This window comes from Panthera leo, chromosome B3 (assembly GCF_018350215.1).
Source record: "Panthera leo isolate Ple1 chromosome B3, P.leo_Ple1_pat1.1, whole genome shotgun sequence".
NCBI lineage: Eukaryota > Metazoa > Chordata > Mammalia > Carnivora > Felidae > Panthera > Panthera leo.
The window spans coordinates 69411668-69429763 of NC_056684.1; the positions used below are offsets into that span (position 1 = coordinate 69411668).

An 18096-nucleotide genomic window follows, 5' to 3' on the forward strand; every position below is an offset into this window, starting at 1 on the left:
CTGAGATACCCATCTAGGGTCCCCTGTAGGCAGTATTATTATTCTCCCCATCTGGTACCCAAAGCTGTTTCTTTTTGCTCTTATTAAACGACTAAATCACAGTAAGTAAAAGATGGCTCTTATTTTTGAATGCTGTGTCACTCATGGAGTAAGCGCTTTATATTCATTTTCCCATGTAATTCACAACCACCATGTAAAGTAGGTACTGTTATTCCTACTATATCCTTTTGTTTTATCAAAGAGCAAAGTAAGGCTTTGAGAAGTTAAATAACTTGCCCAAAAGTCACTCAAGTAATAATTAATACAAATTATCACTACTTTTAATTAGTAATAATTAGTAGGACTGGGATTCAAAGCCAGGTCTCTGGCTCCAAAGCCATTCTGCTGCCTTTGGTGGGGATCTTAAGGCATTTGTAGCCTTAAAAAGAAGGTAAAACACCTGGCATGATATTTGCACTGAACAGGTGTTTAGTGAATTAAAAAGGCAGGAAAAAGGTCTATTCACTCAATAGGCTCTTGTGTGCAATTCACCTGGATCCGGAGATATAAAAATGTCTGACAAAGTCTCTATCCTCAAGAACTACAGTTAGCCTACTGGGGGAAGAGAGACAAGTGTAACAGGTGATTGTAATATGGATTGTAATACGGATGGTTCATACAATTCCTATGGACAGGTTGCTGAGAAAACATAGGATGGGGCACCTAAACTCGATAGGGAAAGAGGAAAGCAGTCAAGAAAGATGTTAGTTGGGAAAGTCTGAGTTTCTGCTTTTCCTTTCAAAACCAATTAAGCAGCGGCGCCTGGGTGGCTTACGTGACATCAGCTCAGGTCATGATCTCACGGCTCATGAGTTTGAACCCCGCATTGGGCTCAGTGCTGACAGCTCAGAGCCTGGAGCCTGCTTCGGATTCTGTGCCTCCCTGTCCTGCTCCCACTCTCTTTCTCTCAAAAATAAATAAACCTTAAAAAACAAAAATTAAAAAAAAAAAAAAAACAAAATTAAGCAGGTTCTACTAGATTGGTAGCCAGCATGCCAAGGATTAATGTATTTCTTAGAATTAGTTTAGATTATATCTATACTCATATTTCTATTTTATCTCAAATTATATGCCTAGTTCAAATAAATCTCACCTCTGAATAAACACATCGTAAAGAATGATTTGCTTTCTAAATATGTTCCATTTATATGAAACTACGTATTTTTCTCTCCTCACAGATACAGACAGAAAAACATTAAAAAAGTGACTGGTTATACAACTGGCTAGTGTTAGCTTGCCACAAAACCACAATCAATTTAAGAGACTTAACTCAGAAGACCAAGGGGCTAAAACTTACTAAATTTCAAGCAACTGCTCCCAAAACACCATCTATCATCAAGAATGTTAGAATCCAAAAACAAAACAAAACCCAAAACAAAAAAACCCTTCTAATTAAGTTTTTCCCATATGTTTCCCTCCTTCCCCTCTAATTTAACCCTACAATAAAGAAAATACAGTTTAGGTAATATATTCCCATCAGTTGTTCACTTACCAAACAATAGTTCATTCAAGTGGACACTTTCGGGCTGTCATGGAAAACGCCAAAATAAAAAGCCTTATTAAATTCAAGTTAGATTATATCTGTAACTTCTTTGCCCAAAGCAATAACTATGAAAAACATAAATTAAACCTATCAATGTCATTTTATTACAAAGTTGGCTGCTATCAAAATTTTTACAGCTCTTCTAGGTGGTTGCTAATAGTTTAAATGATTTCAACGCTGCTGTAATCCGAGGAAAGCAGATTTCACCAAACATGATGGGACCAGTAAGGATGAAATAATAGAGGTGGTGAAGAAAGGAAATAAAAAACAATGAGAAGTCAAATGAGGTACAGATAGACTTCACTTGTTTACATCTTGTGAAATTAATTAAGACAAAAGCAAAGCCAAAAGCCTAAAGGGATTAAAATCTGACGGCAGCAAACGTAAACAACTAAGAAAGTGTAACTTCAAACACACACAATCCAGGGAAGAAAACCTAACTTCTTTGAGCTAAAGTTGCGGAGAATCAAGTTCAAAGTAGGCTAAACTTACTTTCAATTTACCACCCTTGACTATTCAGCAAAATGAAAACAACCTGGCAGTTTCCATAAAATCGTATCTCCCCCAAGTAAATTTTCTCACTAAAAGGAAAAAATAAACAAGAAGAATGTTTTTCGTAGTCCTTTGTTTTTACGTTAGAGATTCTTAAAAATTCATACAGGCGTGGTAAGACAGAAGACAGTAAACAGTTTACAGAAAGGAATTATGATGTCTTACTTGCTATAGGAAAAATTAGATTCATGGAATTTTGAGAGATTATTTATTCCCTTAGCCTTTATTCATATATTAGAGAAGGGTTTTTTTTTTGACAATTTGTGAAATTTATAGACTTAAAAAAATAAAGGGCTTCAAACTACTTCTATCTTTAATATAGTATTAACTAACATTTTAATTGCATGTTTAAAAATTCAAAACCACAATCCCGCCAGCAATTCTAACTGTTACCATTTAGAGAAAATAATAGGGATAATGACATTCATCAAATTTACTAAACCTGATGTTATGCTAGTCACCATAATGACCTACTGTACTTCTTTTATTAAAGAATTCTTAGACCATTTGCTACTGAATTAATGTTTAACTGGTAAACTGAGGCAAAATACTGGATAATCTGAGAAGGCACAAGTGCAGAGTCCACTGTACAAAACTACTGAGCCATGCTTTCCCCCTTTATGTGCTTTTCCAGATATATTTTAAACTCAGCAAAAGGTAAAATTTAAATTTGGCATAATTAACTTTTACTGTGCCTTTCTTTTTGCTTGAAAACTCTTCTCATACACTGCCACCGATTCAATTTCACCTGTAGGTAATGAACACAGAACTCATTGTGGGGAAAATAAACCAGAATGGGAAAAAAAGAGAAGTTATCAGATACACAAAGGAGTGAAACAGCTGACTGAAAAACACCTTAACCACAATACTTTCCCTCCATCCTTAAGGAGATATTTTTAGTATTTTAGTCACCATTTCTTTCATGAAAGACCCCACAGGTTCCAGAAGCTCCCAAGTTGAGTACTCACCTAGTTCATCTGAATGCTGAATCAGGGCTTTTATTTCTGCTAAGCTGGTCGCCCCCTCTTGGGAGACCGAAGCTGCTGCCCCCTCCTCTGGGTCCTCCACCTTAGTCACGGTAAAGTGTGGCATTGTTACACGTAGAAATCCCGTGCTCGTTCTGTAGTTACACTGCCCTCCACTCTACTTTCCTTACCTACCTCTTCCTTACTGTGCCCCTTTCGCACTCAAATCACTGCCTACGGGAGACGAAGGCTGGGAAGAGGGAAGTACTTTCTGCTCACGTGACCTACAGCCCCAAGGGAGTGGAACGCTGGAAGACACGCCTTCCACAGTGTTTATCATTCACTCGAAAGGATTAGGCACTCCACCCCTTGCTTATGGTTGTTAAGCTCAAGAATCCCAAGAACTTCTTAGGCCGCCTTTCCAGAGCTGCCAAAAGCTGCGAGTGGGCAGAATTCATGACCTGCCGCCCCCTGTGTGCTCACCCGCTCGTTCCCTTCACTTAAGTTATTTCCATCCCTATGTGCACGTCGTGATCTCAACCTCTGCCCTCACATTTCACACGAGAAAGATTAGGGAACAGTTCATTGTACAAACTTTCCTCTTTAAAGAGAAACTGGCACCACATAAATTTAGGAAATGAAACAAACTATTTGTAAGCTTCTGTTGTTGCTTTATTTCAAAGCATATGAAAAATAGTAATTGCTTATGGTTCCGATGAGAACACTCATTCAGCAAGTATTCAATGAATGCCTACATATTTTATACAAGGCATAGTTGTAGATACTGTAGTGTATACCACAACTTCCAAGAAAAGACATTAATATTCCCCGAAGTCCAAGTTTGTTTAAAAGAGCAAAATATTTTTAAAGAGTTCAGACTTTTTTTTTGTACAGAGTTTAAACATCGTGTTTTAAAGAAAAAAAATTCAAGATAATCCCTCTGATTAGGTGGTGTATGGTTCCTTCAACACATGTAACATATTTAAATCTTGGTATATTTTATCAGATAACTGTGTCCAGTGCTCAATTGATGGCTTTAACTATAGAGTATGAGGTCTATCTCTGCACTGATAAGGGACTTCAGTACATTAAGCCCTGTGGTAACTTCTATGTTGATGATAGAATATAAGGGCTTTGTTGTTAGTAACACCTGACATATAAGGCTGCACTAAATTTAACAAAGAAGGAATGATAGTTTATAATCCTCATTTATTCCTATACCATTTCTAAAAGAAAAGGAAACCAATAGTTGTTAAAGATCTACTTTGTACTCTGCATTGCACTAAAAACTTTTCATTATGATTTCATTTAATCATCACAGAAACATTAGGCTAAGCAACTTGCCCAAAGTCACAGAGTTTGTAAACAGCAAAGCCCAACCTAAAAACCTGTAATACCCTTGTTAGTAAGCAACATAGAAGTTTCACAGAAAGAAAACTCACACACACGCCCCTAAATTTTATTTCATGGGTTCCCATGTAGCACTGATTTGTAATCTTAGCTGCACACTGGAATCACCTGGGAAAATTTACAAAATACTGATGCCTGGCTCCTATCCCAGATACTGTAATTTAATTGCTCTGGAGTAGAGCCTGGGCAATAAGGATTTTAAAAGCTCCCCTATTTCTCACTCTCAGATGGTTCAAACAAGCAGCCAAGATTGCAAATTACTACTATATGGGGGAAAAAAAAGTTTATCACCTAAGAAGTCTTCGTAACTATTTTATTTTTGAAAGAAAATTAAGTGTGGTAGTGCCTTGGGTGATTTTCCCGTACTTACAACTCAGGAAGCTACTCTACTAATTTATTCAAAGGAACTTAACTACCAAATTGTCAAAAATTTCAATAGTAGATTCTGGGTTCCAAATTCTTCACTGCCACTGGATATTTCCAATAGGATCTTGCCTTTCATATTTATTATAAAAAGAGAGTTGAACTAGGGCTAATCTACAGTTGATGGATAAGAACATTGACTTGTGTTATACATCTGTGTACAGCTTGTGCATATAAGTCTATGTAAAAATATTATCCTGTCACCTCTCCCCTCTAAAAATATCTGCAAACCAAACAAGTAGGAAGGCAAAACATTCCTGTTGACCTATGATAGGCGTATTTATTTACCAAACTCGATGATTTGATACCACAGTGCTCAGCAATTTTAAAATAGTTCTCTCCTAGAGTGGCCTATAGATAAAAGTGCAATGGCAAAAAAAATTGAAGGCAAAGTTAAAGTAATACAGAAAAAGCTGGGGAGGGGGTGCGGTTCTGGTAAAGCTGAGGGCAGTGCTGTGTAGACAGTGATTAGATAGGGAAGGTAGGATATAAGAAAACGCTATTTAACATATAATAAACTACCACAATGGAGGCACCTGGCTGGTTTAGTTGGAAGAGCCTGTAACTCTTGATCTTGGGGCTGTAATTTGGAGTCCCCCATTGGGCATAGTGACTACTTAAAAAATAAATAAGATAAAAACATCAATAAACTACCACAGTGAAGTACCACTGCATATCCACACTAATGGCTAAAACTGGTAAGACTGGAAACACCAAATCTGGTGAGAATGTTAAACAAAAGATACTTTTATATATTGGCGTAAATTGGTTCACCCAATTTAGGGAAAAGTCTAGTACTCTCCCCTATAACTCAGCAATTGCACTTCTAGGTATTTATCCTCCCAAAATGAAAACATATTCCCACAAAAAGACTTGTCCAAGAATATTCATAACAGCTTATTAACAATAACCAAAAACTGGAAACAACCCAGATGTATATCCATAGCAGAATGGGTAAACCAACTATGATGTATTCATACAAAAGATTACTATTCAGATAAAAAAAGGAATGACTCAGTGATACAAGCAACAATCTGAATGTATATCAAAACATCACGCTACATGAAAGTAGCCTTAAGAGTGCACAATAGGGGCGCCTGAGTGGCTCAGTCGGTTAAGCGTCCGACTTCAGCTCAGGTCACGATCTCCCGGTCCGCGAGTTCGAGCCCCGCGTCGGGCTCTGGGCTGATGGCTCAGAGCCTGGAGCTTGCTTCCGATTCTGTGTCTCCCTCTCTCTCTGCCCCTCCCCCGTTCATGCTGTGTCTCTCTCTGTCTCAAAAATAAATAAACGTTAAAAAAAATTTTTTTTAAAAAAGAGTGCACAATATATGAACCCACTATATGAGGTTTTACAACAGGCAAAACTAATCTATGGTGCAAAAACAAACCAGGACAAGGGCTGCCTCTGGGGGAAGGGGGACACAGGAAAACTTCCCAGAGTGATAGTAATATTCTACATCTTGTTAGAGTTTAGGATTCCATAGGTGTATGCATTCATCAAAAGCTGATGTTCACTTAAAATTAGTGTTATTCATTGTATGAAAACTTCACCTAAAAAAAAAAAAAAAAAAAAAGCTACAGGGGTGCCTGGGTGGCTCAGTTGGTTAAGTGGCCGACTCCTGATTTCAGCTCAGGTCATAAGCTCCAGATCATGAGATCAAGCCCCACATCAGACTCTGTGATGACAGTGCTGAGCCTGCTTGGGACTCTCTCTTCCTCTCTCTCTGCCCCTCCCCTGCTCTCTCTCTCTCTCTCTCTCTCAATCAATCAATCAATAAGTGTATTTTTAAAAAAGCTACAAACAAATACTGAATTCTAATAATATGCATTTTGAAGTATCTGGGAGAGGTGAGCTGATATCTGTAATTTACCACGAAATGCAATAAGATAGATGGATAAATAGGTGTTAGGAAAAGTACAATAAAATGTTAATGATAGATTCTGAGTGGTAGGTGTAAAGGTGTTCACTTATATAAAAGCCTTCCAACTTTCTGTATGTTTGAAAATTTTCATAATAAAACACTGGAAAAAATACAAACAACTGACACCATTATGAAAATAAACATATAAGTCAGAGACTGGGAGAAAATATTCATAAAACATGTACTTGACAAAGGACTTATATCTTAAATATATAAAAATCCTCTACAACTCAATAATAAGAAAAAAAACTCAATACAAAATAAAAAAAAGATTTAAATAGACAATTCACAAATGAAGTTATATAAATGGCTAATAAGCACTGGAAAAAGTGTTCAACATCATTGGCTTTCAGGAAATGCAAATTAAAATCACCATTAAAACTGTTGGCAAGGATGTAGAGCAAATGTTGGTGGGAATATAAAATAATACAACCACTTTGGAAAAAGGTCTGGCAGCTTTTTATAAATTTTGTCTTTTTTTTTTCATTTGAGAGAAAGAGAGAGAGAGAAAGAGCAAGGAAGAGGAGCAGAGGGAGAGGGGAAGAGAGAGAGGGAGAGAGAGAGAGAGAGAGAGAGAGAGAGAGAGAGAGAGAGAATTTTAAGCAGGCTCCATGACCACAGGGCTCAATTCCATAACCTTGGGATCATGACCTAAGTTGAAATCAAGGGTTGGACAGATGCTCAACCAACTGAGACACCCAGGTGCCCCTTTTACAAATTTCAAACAAGTATGTTTATAAACCTTTATTCATAACAGCCCAAATAGGAAACAGACAAGTTATCCATCAATAAGATAAACAACCTGTAGTATATTCATACAAAAGAGTATTACTCAACAATAACCAGGAACAAACTACTGATACATTCAACAACATGGATGAATCTCAAAAACATTTTAAGTTATATATTACATATTAATCATATGCATACAAAAGTGTTTAGAGTTGAAGCATAACTGATGCCCGCAACTTAATTTGAAATGCTTTAAAAATAGATGGATCCAACGGAAGGGATAAATATGTGGTAAAACAAATAGAGCATAATGTTAATTGTAGCATCTGGAGGATAAAGATGGTTGTTTACCAAAAATCTTACAATTTTTCTTTATGTTTGAAAATTTTCTTAATAAAATGTTGGAAAAAATACAATGAACTGAAGTTCACTGAAATCTTTATAAAGATCTTTAGGTGTGAGTATAAAGCAAAGCACTTATGGGTCAAATTCCATTTCACGTAAAATTTAAGCAGTTACATAAATGCTAGTCCTGTACTTTGATTTTACAGTGTTGAATGCTGTTTGAAATGAATCATACAGGTTTGAAATATTTAGTTTTACATTTAAAAAAAACTATAGTTTTTTTCAAATATATATTTTTTTAAGTTTATTTCTTTAGAGATAGAGACATCATGAGCAGGGGAGGAGCAGAGAGAGAGGGAGAAGAGAGAGAATCCCAAGCAGACTCTGCACCGTGAGCACAGAGCCTGACGTGGGCTTGAACCACGAAACTTCGAGATCATGACCTGAGCCGAAACAGAGAGTTGGAAGCTTAACCGACTGAGCCACCCAGGCGCCCCTATGGTATTTTTTAGTAGTAAGACATAGCCCAGGCTAGGGCAAAAGCACATTTATAATGGCATTACTCCCATAGTGCTTTGTACATTAGGCCAAATATTATACATTATTTATATTACTAGTTTCAGTAAAACTTTTTTGTGACATTATGTTTTTTTTTTTTAAAAGCATGCCCATTCTTTAGAAGAATGGATCTACCATGGGTAATATTTTGGAAGTACAATTTACTGTTCTACACTATCCAATTACTTATTTTTAATCAGAGCTAACAACTCATGACAACCAGCATTTTGTTTTATTCAACCCATTTATTAAAAAAACAAAGACAAATTAGATTTAGTGAAAAGACTTGAACAATTAAGGGAAAGTAAGTGGGAAATTATTTTCAACATAAGGATTCTCTTCCAGGTTGTACTATACTGTTATACTACATCACTCAATTTTAGAGCAAATCATATATGCATTTCCTCTTCATTCTCAGAACCTGAGAACTGTATTGTACAAAAGCCACTCACAAATAACCTAGAACCACACTACATCCTGCTGAAGTGATTCTTAAGAATCTAGTAATGCATGCTAAACATGAATTCATGATGCAAGAAAACTTCTATAAGTAAGCAGCAAGTAAAATCCCTGGAATTAAAAAGCCACATACATTTTGAATACATGAGTTTTACCAAATGTCATTCTGTCCATTCCTGAGAGCAGTTTTTAGATATGATGTTAAGGATTTAGTAACATATTAAATAGTATTCTTTCAAAAAACTTAAAAATGCAACTAGAGCTTGATCAAAGGTACCAGCATGCTATTAAAAAGCTGGAAAAATATAAAATAGAACAATAGCTCCCATGACACACACAATGTAGACTTAACTCATCTGTCTACACCTTTTTACAGAATTCTTTCACAGACACATAGACACACACACACACACACACACACACACACACACACAAATTTGATGGGGATGGTGTGGAAAGAAAAGAGGATTCTGATTTGGAAAACAGCTTCAAATCTTATGAATCTCTCCTAAACTCTTGTAGTTTGAAGATACCATTCAGAGTGCTTTATCTACTATTGAGATCCAGCCACACTTGAGAGAGCCTTTAAAATTGTAACCAATTAAAAAAAAAAAAAAATTGTAACCAATTGACAGTTTTGTGCTTACAGCATTTGTTTTATTACAAATGGTGTTTTTACAACAAATAGTAAAGAAAGTGGAATCTGGGGCGCCTGGGTGACTTCAGCCAGGTCACGATCTCGCGGTCTGTGAGTTCGAGCCCCGCGTCAGGCTCTGGGCTGATGGCTCGGAGCCTGGAGCCTGTTTCAGATTCTGTGTCTCCCTCTCTCTCTGCCCCTCCCCCGTTCATGCTCTGTCTCTCTCTGTCCCAAAAATAAATAAAAAACGTTGAAAAAAAAAAAAATTAAAAAAATAAAAATAAAAAAAAATAAAAAAAAAAAAAAAAAAAAAAAGAAAGTGGAATCTACTTCCAAGTAGTTGCTTTTTTCCCCCCAAGCAGTTGCTTCTAATGTAGTAAGTTGTTACTTCAAAATATTTAGGATAGACATTCTCATCAAATCGTTGTAACTGCCAGCCAGCAACTAAATATAAATAGAAAATGGCATTATGCTTTAATTTTCTTGATTAAGGTAAATTTATGATGAACTTTGAGCAACAAAGGTTAATTATGTTTTATCCTCGTAAATTCTTCATGAAGTTTACATAGAAGTAAACCCTTCATACTCTTCATTCTATAAATCTTTCTAACAATAAATTCATCTTATTAAGAGATGTTGTTTGACAGGAAAAAGATCTGAATTATAGGATTTCATTAAAATGTCTGAATTACAGAACTTCTAAAAAAGCACAGAATTTCCAAAAATTTTAACTTACCTTCAAATATTAAGAAAAGAAAGAGGTCATGTGTTAGAGCAGGCATTCTTAAGGAAAATATCAGACTTGCATAAAGGACTAACCTACTCCATGACCCCATTCAGTTACTCAGGCTTTAAAGGGCCACTGGTAGGGAAACACTACCTCATGAGGTATCATTCAGAAGGTCAGGCAAACATTCAAAAGAACAGTGCTTTGCAAATGATTGCTGGTAAAGGAATATTTTTCTTTATATTCAGAATTCATTGAGGGCTAAAAATCTTATGAATTACTAGAAAAATATACAAAACACAAGTTCTAATTTTTAGTATTAGATTTGAGATAAAATTGCTCTATCAAACTGCTAAGCAAGTTTTTTAAAACTTTCAATTTCTGAACTTACCTCCTCACACAGGTTAGGTAGACAGCTGATGGACCAGCACCATTTACATACTACACTCCATGGCTGTGTTACAGAATACTGTAAACATTTTACTGGCAGTTCACTACTTAAATTTAGAGCTATAGCTGGAAAAGTATACAGACTCTCATTCTTAAGTAGAAAATATATATATACATTTTTCCTTAATATATCAGCAAACCCTCTTTCCTCTTCAGACACTGGAAATAGTGGTTTAAAATATTGAAATGATCCCAAATTCTAAATATTGCCTTATGTAGACAAGTACAGAAAGAATTATAGAGTTAATCAATTACTCTGGTGAAGACACCTACAATGGATAGTAAGAACTTAAAACCCCTAAATCTCAGAATTACATAAAATTGTCTATGAAAATGGGTTTTTATTAAATGGCATCAGTGATTAATATATAACATGTTGGGGCTAACAACTGAAAGATAATAAATACCTCAGACATTATTTTCTGATGGATTCATAATATTGCATTGTAAGAAAGACAGAGACTTCTCCAAATCAAAATGTCAGGAAAATCTCATGCTTTATTGAAGCTGAAGAAATCATGCATTATTCAATACATATTTGAGTGACCATTATGTGCCAGGAAATAGGAATACAATGGAGAACAAGACACTGTTCCTGCCCTCAAGGAGCTCACAATCATGTTATCTACCTCACTATATAATAAAAGGCAACATCAGACCAGTTCTGTAAGTACAATATAGTGTAAACATAGAACCTTGAGGGCACAACGCACTACTACCTTGCCCAGTTACTTCTTCAAGGACCTACAGGTGTGAATCTTCACTAAAGAAAAGAACGAAGTAGGAGGATAGTTGATGGCTGGCCAATTTGACAGCTACATCACCCATTTTGGCTGATATTAAAGAAGGCATTATCAAAAGCCTTTGCGTACCCAAGAGTCCTCAGCTTCCACTGTTTCCTTCTTCACGATATTACAACTCCCTGTATAAGGCTGCCCATCTCTTTCATTAGTCTAATGTGATTATAGCCTAGATACTGTAAGACCCACGAATCACCAACCAAAAACGTAGCACTGGCACTATGAACATAGACCACTCAGTAACTCACTCAGAATTTCATTTCTGATGTAGGACATTCCATTCTATATTATGAAATAATTGCTAGATAGGTTTCTAGTCAACACTACGAACAGTGCATAGAAAATGAAACTGCAACATATTGTCAAAACTTAAGACATATTTCTAAAAATATAAAGAAAAATGAAAATACAATTCAAAACAAAATTTTATTGTTAATTTCACCTCAGAGAACAAGTTTTTGTTTTTAAAGAAGTTACTGCTTCCTTCCTTCCAACAAAACTCCCATGAGAGAGAGAAAGCGCATATGTACAAGTGGGAGAGAGGGGCAGAAGACGGGGGGGGGGGGGGGGGGGGGGGTGGAGAGAGAGGGAGGGAGAGAGAGAGAGAGAGAGAGAGAGAGAGAGAGAATGAATCTCAAGCAGACTCCACGTTCAGCACGGAGTCTGATGCAGGGCTCCATCCCATAATCCTGGGACCATGACCTGAGCCAAAATCAGGAGTTGGATGCTCAACTGACTGAGCCACCCAAGCACCCCCAAAACTCCATTTTAAAATAGATATACCACGAGGTGCCTGGGTGGCTCAGTTGGTAGAACATGTGATTACCAATTTCAGGGCTGTGATCTAGCCCCACGTTGGGGGTAGAGATTACTAAAAACCAAAACCAAAACCAAAAAACAAGTAGATCTACTGAAACTAGAAATACGAATATTAACTTTCAGGAAGATGAACTAACATGCCTAATAACTGTATAATTCAGCACTACCAAATTGCCCTGGGTATTTGCAAGCCATTTATTTAAAAGACACTGAAATAAGGGCACCTGGCTGGCTCAGGTGGTAGAACATGTGACTCTTGATCTCAGGGCTGTAGGTTTGAGCCCCATGTTGGGTGTAGAGATTACTTAAAAATAAAATCTTAAAAAAAAAAATACATACTTTTAGGCCAGATTTCCTTTTAGGAACACAGAACCTTAAAATTACTCAGGAAACATGTCATTTTACTAACTTCTTTTGAAAAAACAAAAACCCCTATTTCCTTTCATGCCCCCAATCCAGACAAAAAACTGCAAAAATGTACACTGAACATAAAAATTCTATTTCTTTTATACTTCTTCTACTCTACCTTTGCTGCTTACTAAATGCTTCAATACAGCCAACTAATGTTAGTAGAGGAAGTGTAATAACAGGGATACTGATACTAAAATCACACACACCTGGGTTTAAGTTACTAATCTTCAATTTATTACTTGTATGACCTTGGGCAGGTTACTTAACCTTATCAGTTTCAATTTTCTCCTGGATGAGAAATCCCATCATAGCTCTGAAGAAAATGACTTCATTTTAAATGAAAAATATCAAAACACGATTTTTCATTTAATAGGGAAGAATGTTTTCTATTTCCTAATAATTCTTAGAATTCTATTGGAAATGAGTACACTGCAAAACTAAGAAACAAAATTTTTATTTAAAAAAAATGTTTATTTTGAGAGACAGAGTGTGAGAGTGTGCACGACCAAGTGGGGGATGGGCAGAGAACAAGGGAGAGGGAGAATGCCAAGCAGGGTCTGATGCAGGGCTTGATGTCACCAACTGTGAGATCATGACCTGAGATGAAATCAAGAGTCTGATACTGAACCAACTGAACCACCTGGGAGCCCCTAAAACATTTTTAAAATTAAAAAATTTTTTTTTAAATAATTTAGGATGTAAACTAGCCAGTTGTGAAAGTAAGTATTCTTTCTGGATATATATATATATAAAAGCTTGGATGTTAAATGAAAATGTTCTCAAATAAGATAAATTTCAGTTTGGTTCAATTTCTCATAGCTCCTCAAAGTGATAATGTACATATTTATACAAGAGTTTTAAAAAGTTTTTTAAGTTTATTTATTTATTTTTAAATAATTTAGAGAGAGAGAGAGAGAGACTGAATCCCAAGCAGGCTCTGCACTGCCAATGCAGAGGCCGATCGATGCAGGGCTCAAACTCCCAAACCGTGAGATCATGACTTGAGCAGAAATTAAGAGTTGGACACTCAAACTGACTAAGCCACCCAGGTGCCCCAAAATATAAGAGTTTTTAAACTTACTGTTTTCTTGTTTTTAAACTAGCTGTATAAAAACGGAATAGTTTTACCCCTAAGTAAAAGTAGATTTGTCTGGTGAAATGGAAAAAATTAGGAAATTCAGGTGCCACTTGGGCAAAAATTAAAACTATTAACCAAATGGTTCTGACTGTAAAAAGAGGAATGCTGTGGTGCTTGGGTGGCCCAGTTAATTGAGGGTCCGACTCTTGATTTCAGCTTGGGTCATGATCCCAGGGTCATGGGATCGAGCCCTGCATCGGGCACTGTGCTGAGGTCGGAGTCTACTTGATATTCTTTCTCCCTCTCTCCCTCTGCGCCACTTGCACGTGCTCTCTCTAAAATAAAAAAAGAAATAACATAAAACAGAGGAATGCTACCAATTGAATATCTTGCATGGATTTCTCAAGACCATTAGAAAAGCATAAGGCTGAGCAATGCAGTAATAAAAATGCAAAGCCAAAGATGCCACTGACTAATTTAGTAGAGAAACTGGAGACTGAAACACAGTTCTAAAAGAACGGGAAATTTTAAAGTGAAAAACACAAACAAACAAACAAAAATACAACAACTAAAGTTAGGATTAAAACCCAAACCCAAACACACCTCTTATCTCTTAATTACTTATACACACTTTTTGTTTTCTATCTCTGGCTTTTCAACTACAAAAACTTCCATTTTAAGACTAAAAAAAAGCTTCAGCCCTCACATTTTTTCAGTAGACATCCAAAGGTAACTTCAAAATTTCAGATTGTGGACAGCCTTTCAGATTGATTTCACAATAGTGACTTGATTCTGAAATTTTGTTAACTGTAAGTTCCACCAATGATTTAACAGTAGCTTAAAATTCTTCAAAAGTAAAATGCACCTAAATGTCAGAAATGTTAAAAAGATGACAAGTGTATGCCTTAGAACTGAGCAAATATGGTAATAATATTTATTATTCATCAACCATGGAACTTCTGCATTTAAAGCAAGGTGCCTTGTGTGTCTGCTTGTGTGTGTGCTGTATGTTCTGCAGTTTTGTGCTCACACCTTCATTTATAATTGCTGGGCTTCTACACAATACACCAAAGCACTAATCACAGGATTGTAATGAGGAAAATCTTCTTATTTCCCTATTTACTTACAAAACTTCATTAAAATAACACGCTGTTTTATACATTCACAAAATAAAATGCTTTCATAATTCCTACAATATACCCCTCCAAAGTTTCGTATGTGCTAAGAAACCCATCAGCATACTCTGGTTTCTCTTCATATCACATAAATCTTTCACCTTTCTTTACAAAAAATAAAAAGAAAACAACAACAACAAGAGACCTCGCCAAGAACTCAAACACATATAATTTGCATTATTCTGATTCAGCAAACCCACCAGGTGCAGCTGCTGTGCAGACTGTGTCACGCCAAAAGGGCAGGGGTTGGGGGTTGAAATCCAGTTTGTCCTTCTCTAGTGAAGCCTGGAAGGGCTGTCTTTTTTACAATTTACATAAAGGTTGGGGCGCTTGAGTGGCTCAGTCAGTTAAGTGTCTGACTCTTGATTTCAGCTCAGGTCATGATCTCATGGTTTGTGAGTTTGGGCCCTGTGTAGGACTCCACACTGACAGCACGAAGCCTGATTGGGATTCTCTTTTCCCTTTCTTGTCTGCCTGTCCCCCACTTTTGCTCTCTCTCTCTTGCTCTCTCTCAAAATAAATAAAGTTAAAAAAAAAAAAGAATTTGCACAAAGGTCTTGCTATTTCAGAGTGCAGGCAGAGGGGACAAAAAGAGAGGCAGCTACAATCCAAAAGTTCATAGCAAGACATCATCCGCATAGGTCATTAAAAATTATCTTAAATGTCAGCGTTAGAAACATTACTCTTATTCTAACAGTCTTGAAATGGGAAGTATAACTTTTAAAGGTGCCCAGGAGTGTCCTTTTCCTTCTTTTCCATTCCAGTAGAGACAATATCAAAGCAAGGTTTATGAGAATCTGGAAGCAAGAAATATGCCACTGACAGGCAAAGAATAAGGCCTTTGGTAGAAAAGAATTAGTGAGGACACAGAAGATATTACCAAAAATAAAAGACACGAAGTTGAAGCATCACTTTACCAACTGCTGAGTCAAAACATAGAGTATGCTAGGACAGACTCTAAAAGAAAGTCCTTTCTATCAAAGCAGCTTTCTTACACACAGTTCAACCTTTTGAAAGTTTTTATTATAGATATTTTCAAATATACACAAAAGCAGAGAAAATAGTAAAATGAATCCCCATGCACTTTTTACTCCAATTCAAAATATAAACATTTGCCAATATTCTCAACTTTTTTTGGGGGGGGGCTGGGTGGTGGAGTACATTTCATTTCACTTGTAGATACTTCAATATGTAGCTTTACAGACAAGGACTTTACCACAATGTCTTAAATATACCTAAGAAAATTCACAATAATTCATTAAAATCATTTAATACCAAGTACATTGTCACATTTCCCTGATTACCCCAAAGGTATCTTTTACTCTTGTTTACATCAGGATCCAAATAAAGCCCACACCTTGCATTTGGTTGGTCTGCTTTTTGTCTGTAACAGCTTTCCCTCTCTTCCCATCACTCCTCCTCTCCACCCCATGCCATTTATTTTTTGAAGAATCTGGTTATTCAGTAAAATTTCCCATATTCTGGATTTGGCTGATTGCTTCCTGTGGTGTAAAGTAGCATATTATAAAGTTTAATCATTGGCTGTAGAGTATGGAAAAGTGGACCAAAACAGATGTGGTCTGTGACCAAAATGTTCATAATGTTTCAGAGAATACTGGAAACCCTTAAAAAATACATATATATATAAAATCAGAGGATGATATCAGATGAGCTAAGAAGGTACCAAATCCATGTATTTTTATGAAACTATCCATCTTACTACCTTCTACAATGTCATAGCTCACAGAGTGCCAAAGTAAAATGAACAATATTCAAGAACCACATACACTTGACCCTTGAACAACACAGGTTTGAACTGCATGTGTCCACTTACACTTGGATTTTTTTCTATAAATAATACAGAATAGTAAAGACATTTTCTATCCCTTATGATTTTCTTAATAACATTTTATTTTCTCTAGCTTACTTGATTGTAAGAATACAGTCTATAATATGTACAAAAAAGGTTAACTGACTGTTTATATTATTGGTAAGGCTTCTTCTGGTCAACAGTAGGCTATTAGCAGTTAAAGTCTGGTGGAGTCAAAAGTTACATTCAAATTTTCTATTGCATGAGGGTTGGTACCCCTAACCGCTGGGTTTTTCAAGGGCCAAGTATAATATGAAAAATATATTTAAAATAAGGGTAATAGTCATTGATTGGCAATACAATGTAATTCACTTATTTTGGTTTGGGGCAAAAACTTAGAAGTTTTTTGGAAAAGTACAGAAAAGTACTTGGTACTTTGAAGTATGTTCTTATGGGACAAGAAAAAACCAACTAGCTAGTTCTCCAAGTTGCTTAGTCAATCATTATTCTGATGTAACCCTAGATCAGCTGAATACACTAAACATAAGTGTGTAGTGTAATGGCTCCATGGGCAGATAAATATTCTACTCTATAAGACCTCCTGATATTTAAGGAAAGGCCTGCTGTGCCTATCTGCTCACAGTGAAGTCCTAATCAGGTGGGAAAGTTCTTCTCAAATGCACAGCATTAATCACGCTTCTCTTCCGGGCTATGGTCTTCAATGTGGGCTTTACATTAGAATCATCTGAAAAGCTTTTAAAAACTACTGATGCAATTAAATCAGAATCCCTGGGAAAGGGGCAGAAGTATTTTCTAAAAAGATCTCTAGATCATTCCAATATGCAACCAGACGAAGCATCACTGCTCTAGTGGGTACATTTCATTTGCCTTTACCATACTATGTTTTTAATTTTTGTTTATATTTCTATCCTTTTTTTTTAAGTTTATTTATTTATTTTGAGAGAGACAGACAGCACAAGTGGGGGAGGGGCAGAGAGAGAGGGAGAGAAAGAGAATGCCAAGTAGGCTCTGCCAGTGCAGAGTCCAATGTGGGACTCAAACTCACGAGATCATGACCTGAGCTGAAACCAAGAGTTGGACGCTTAATTGACTGGGCCACCCAGGCGTCCCTATTTCTAGATCTTTTTTTTTGGCTTAGAAGATCTTCAACTCAATATGTATTTTATTGAGTGCAAATTATATGTGGCATCACACACTATACTAGGTGCTGATGATACAAA

The 18096-nt window shown here is 36.3% G+C and overlaps 1 protein-coding gene and 1 long non-coding RNA gene across 5 annotated transcripts in view; both read right to left on the reverse strand.

Annotated features, from left to right (window-relative positions):
• Positions 1-18096, reverse strand: part of SLC12A6 (solute carrier family 12 member 6) — an 86075-nt gene that overhangs the window by 62284 nt on the left and 5695 nt on the right. The window contains exon 1 of one of the 4 annotated variants that reach the window (XM_042942526.1): positions 3103-6059. The exons of the other annotated variants lie outside the window; for them this stretch is intronic. Within the exon in view, the coding sequence (XP_042798460.1) occupies positions 3103-3226 (124 nt within the window). The 5' untranslated portion in view covers positions 3227-6059. Of the gene's footprint in view, positions 1-3102; positions 6060-18096 lie in introns of those variants that run through there. 4 annotated transcript variants of the gene reach the window in all.
• Positions 1528-3096, reverse strand: LOC122222241. The gene is made up of 2 exons (XR_006203672.1): positions 2075-3096; positions 1528-1565 (listed from the first exon to the last, which is right to left on the reverse strand). It is a non-coding gene; the product is annotated as an uncharacterized LOC122222241 (long non-coding RNA).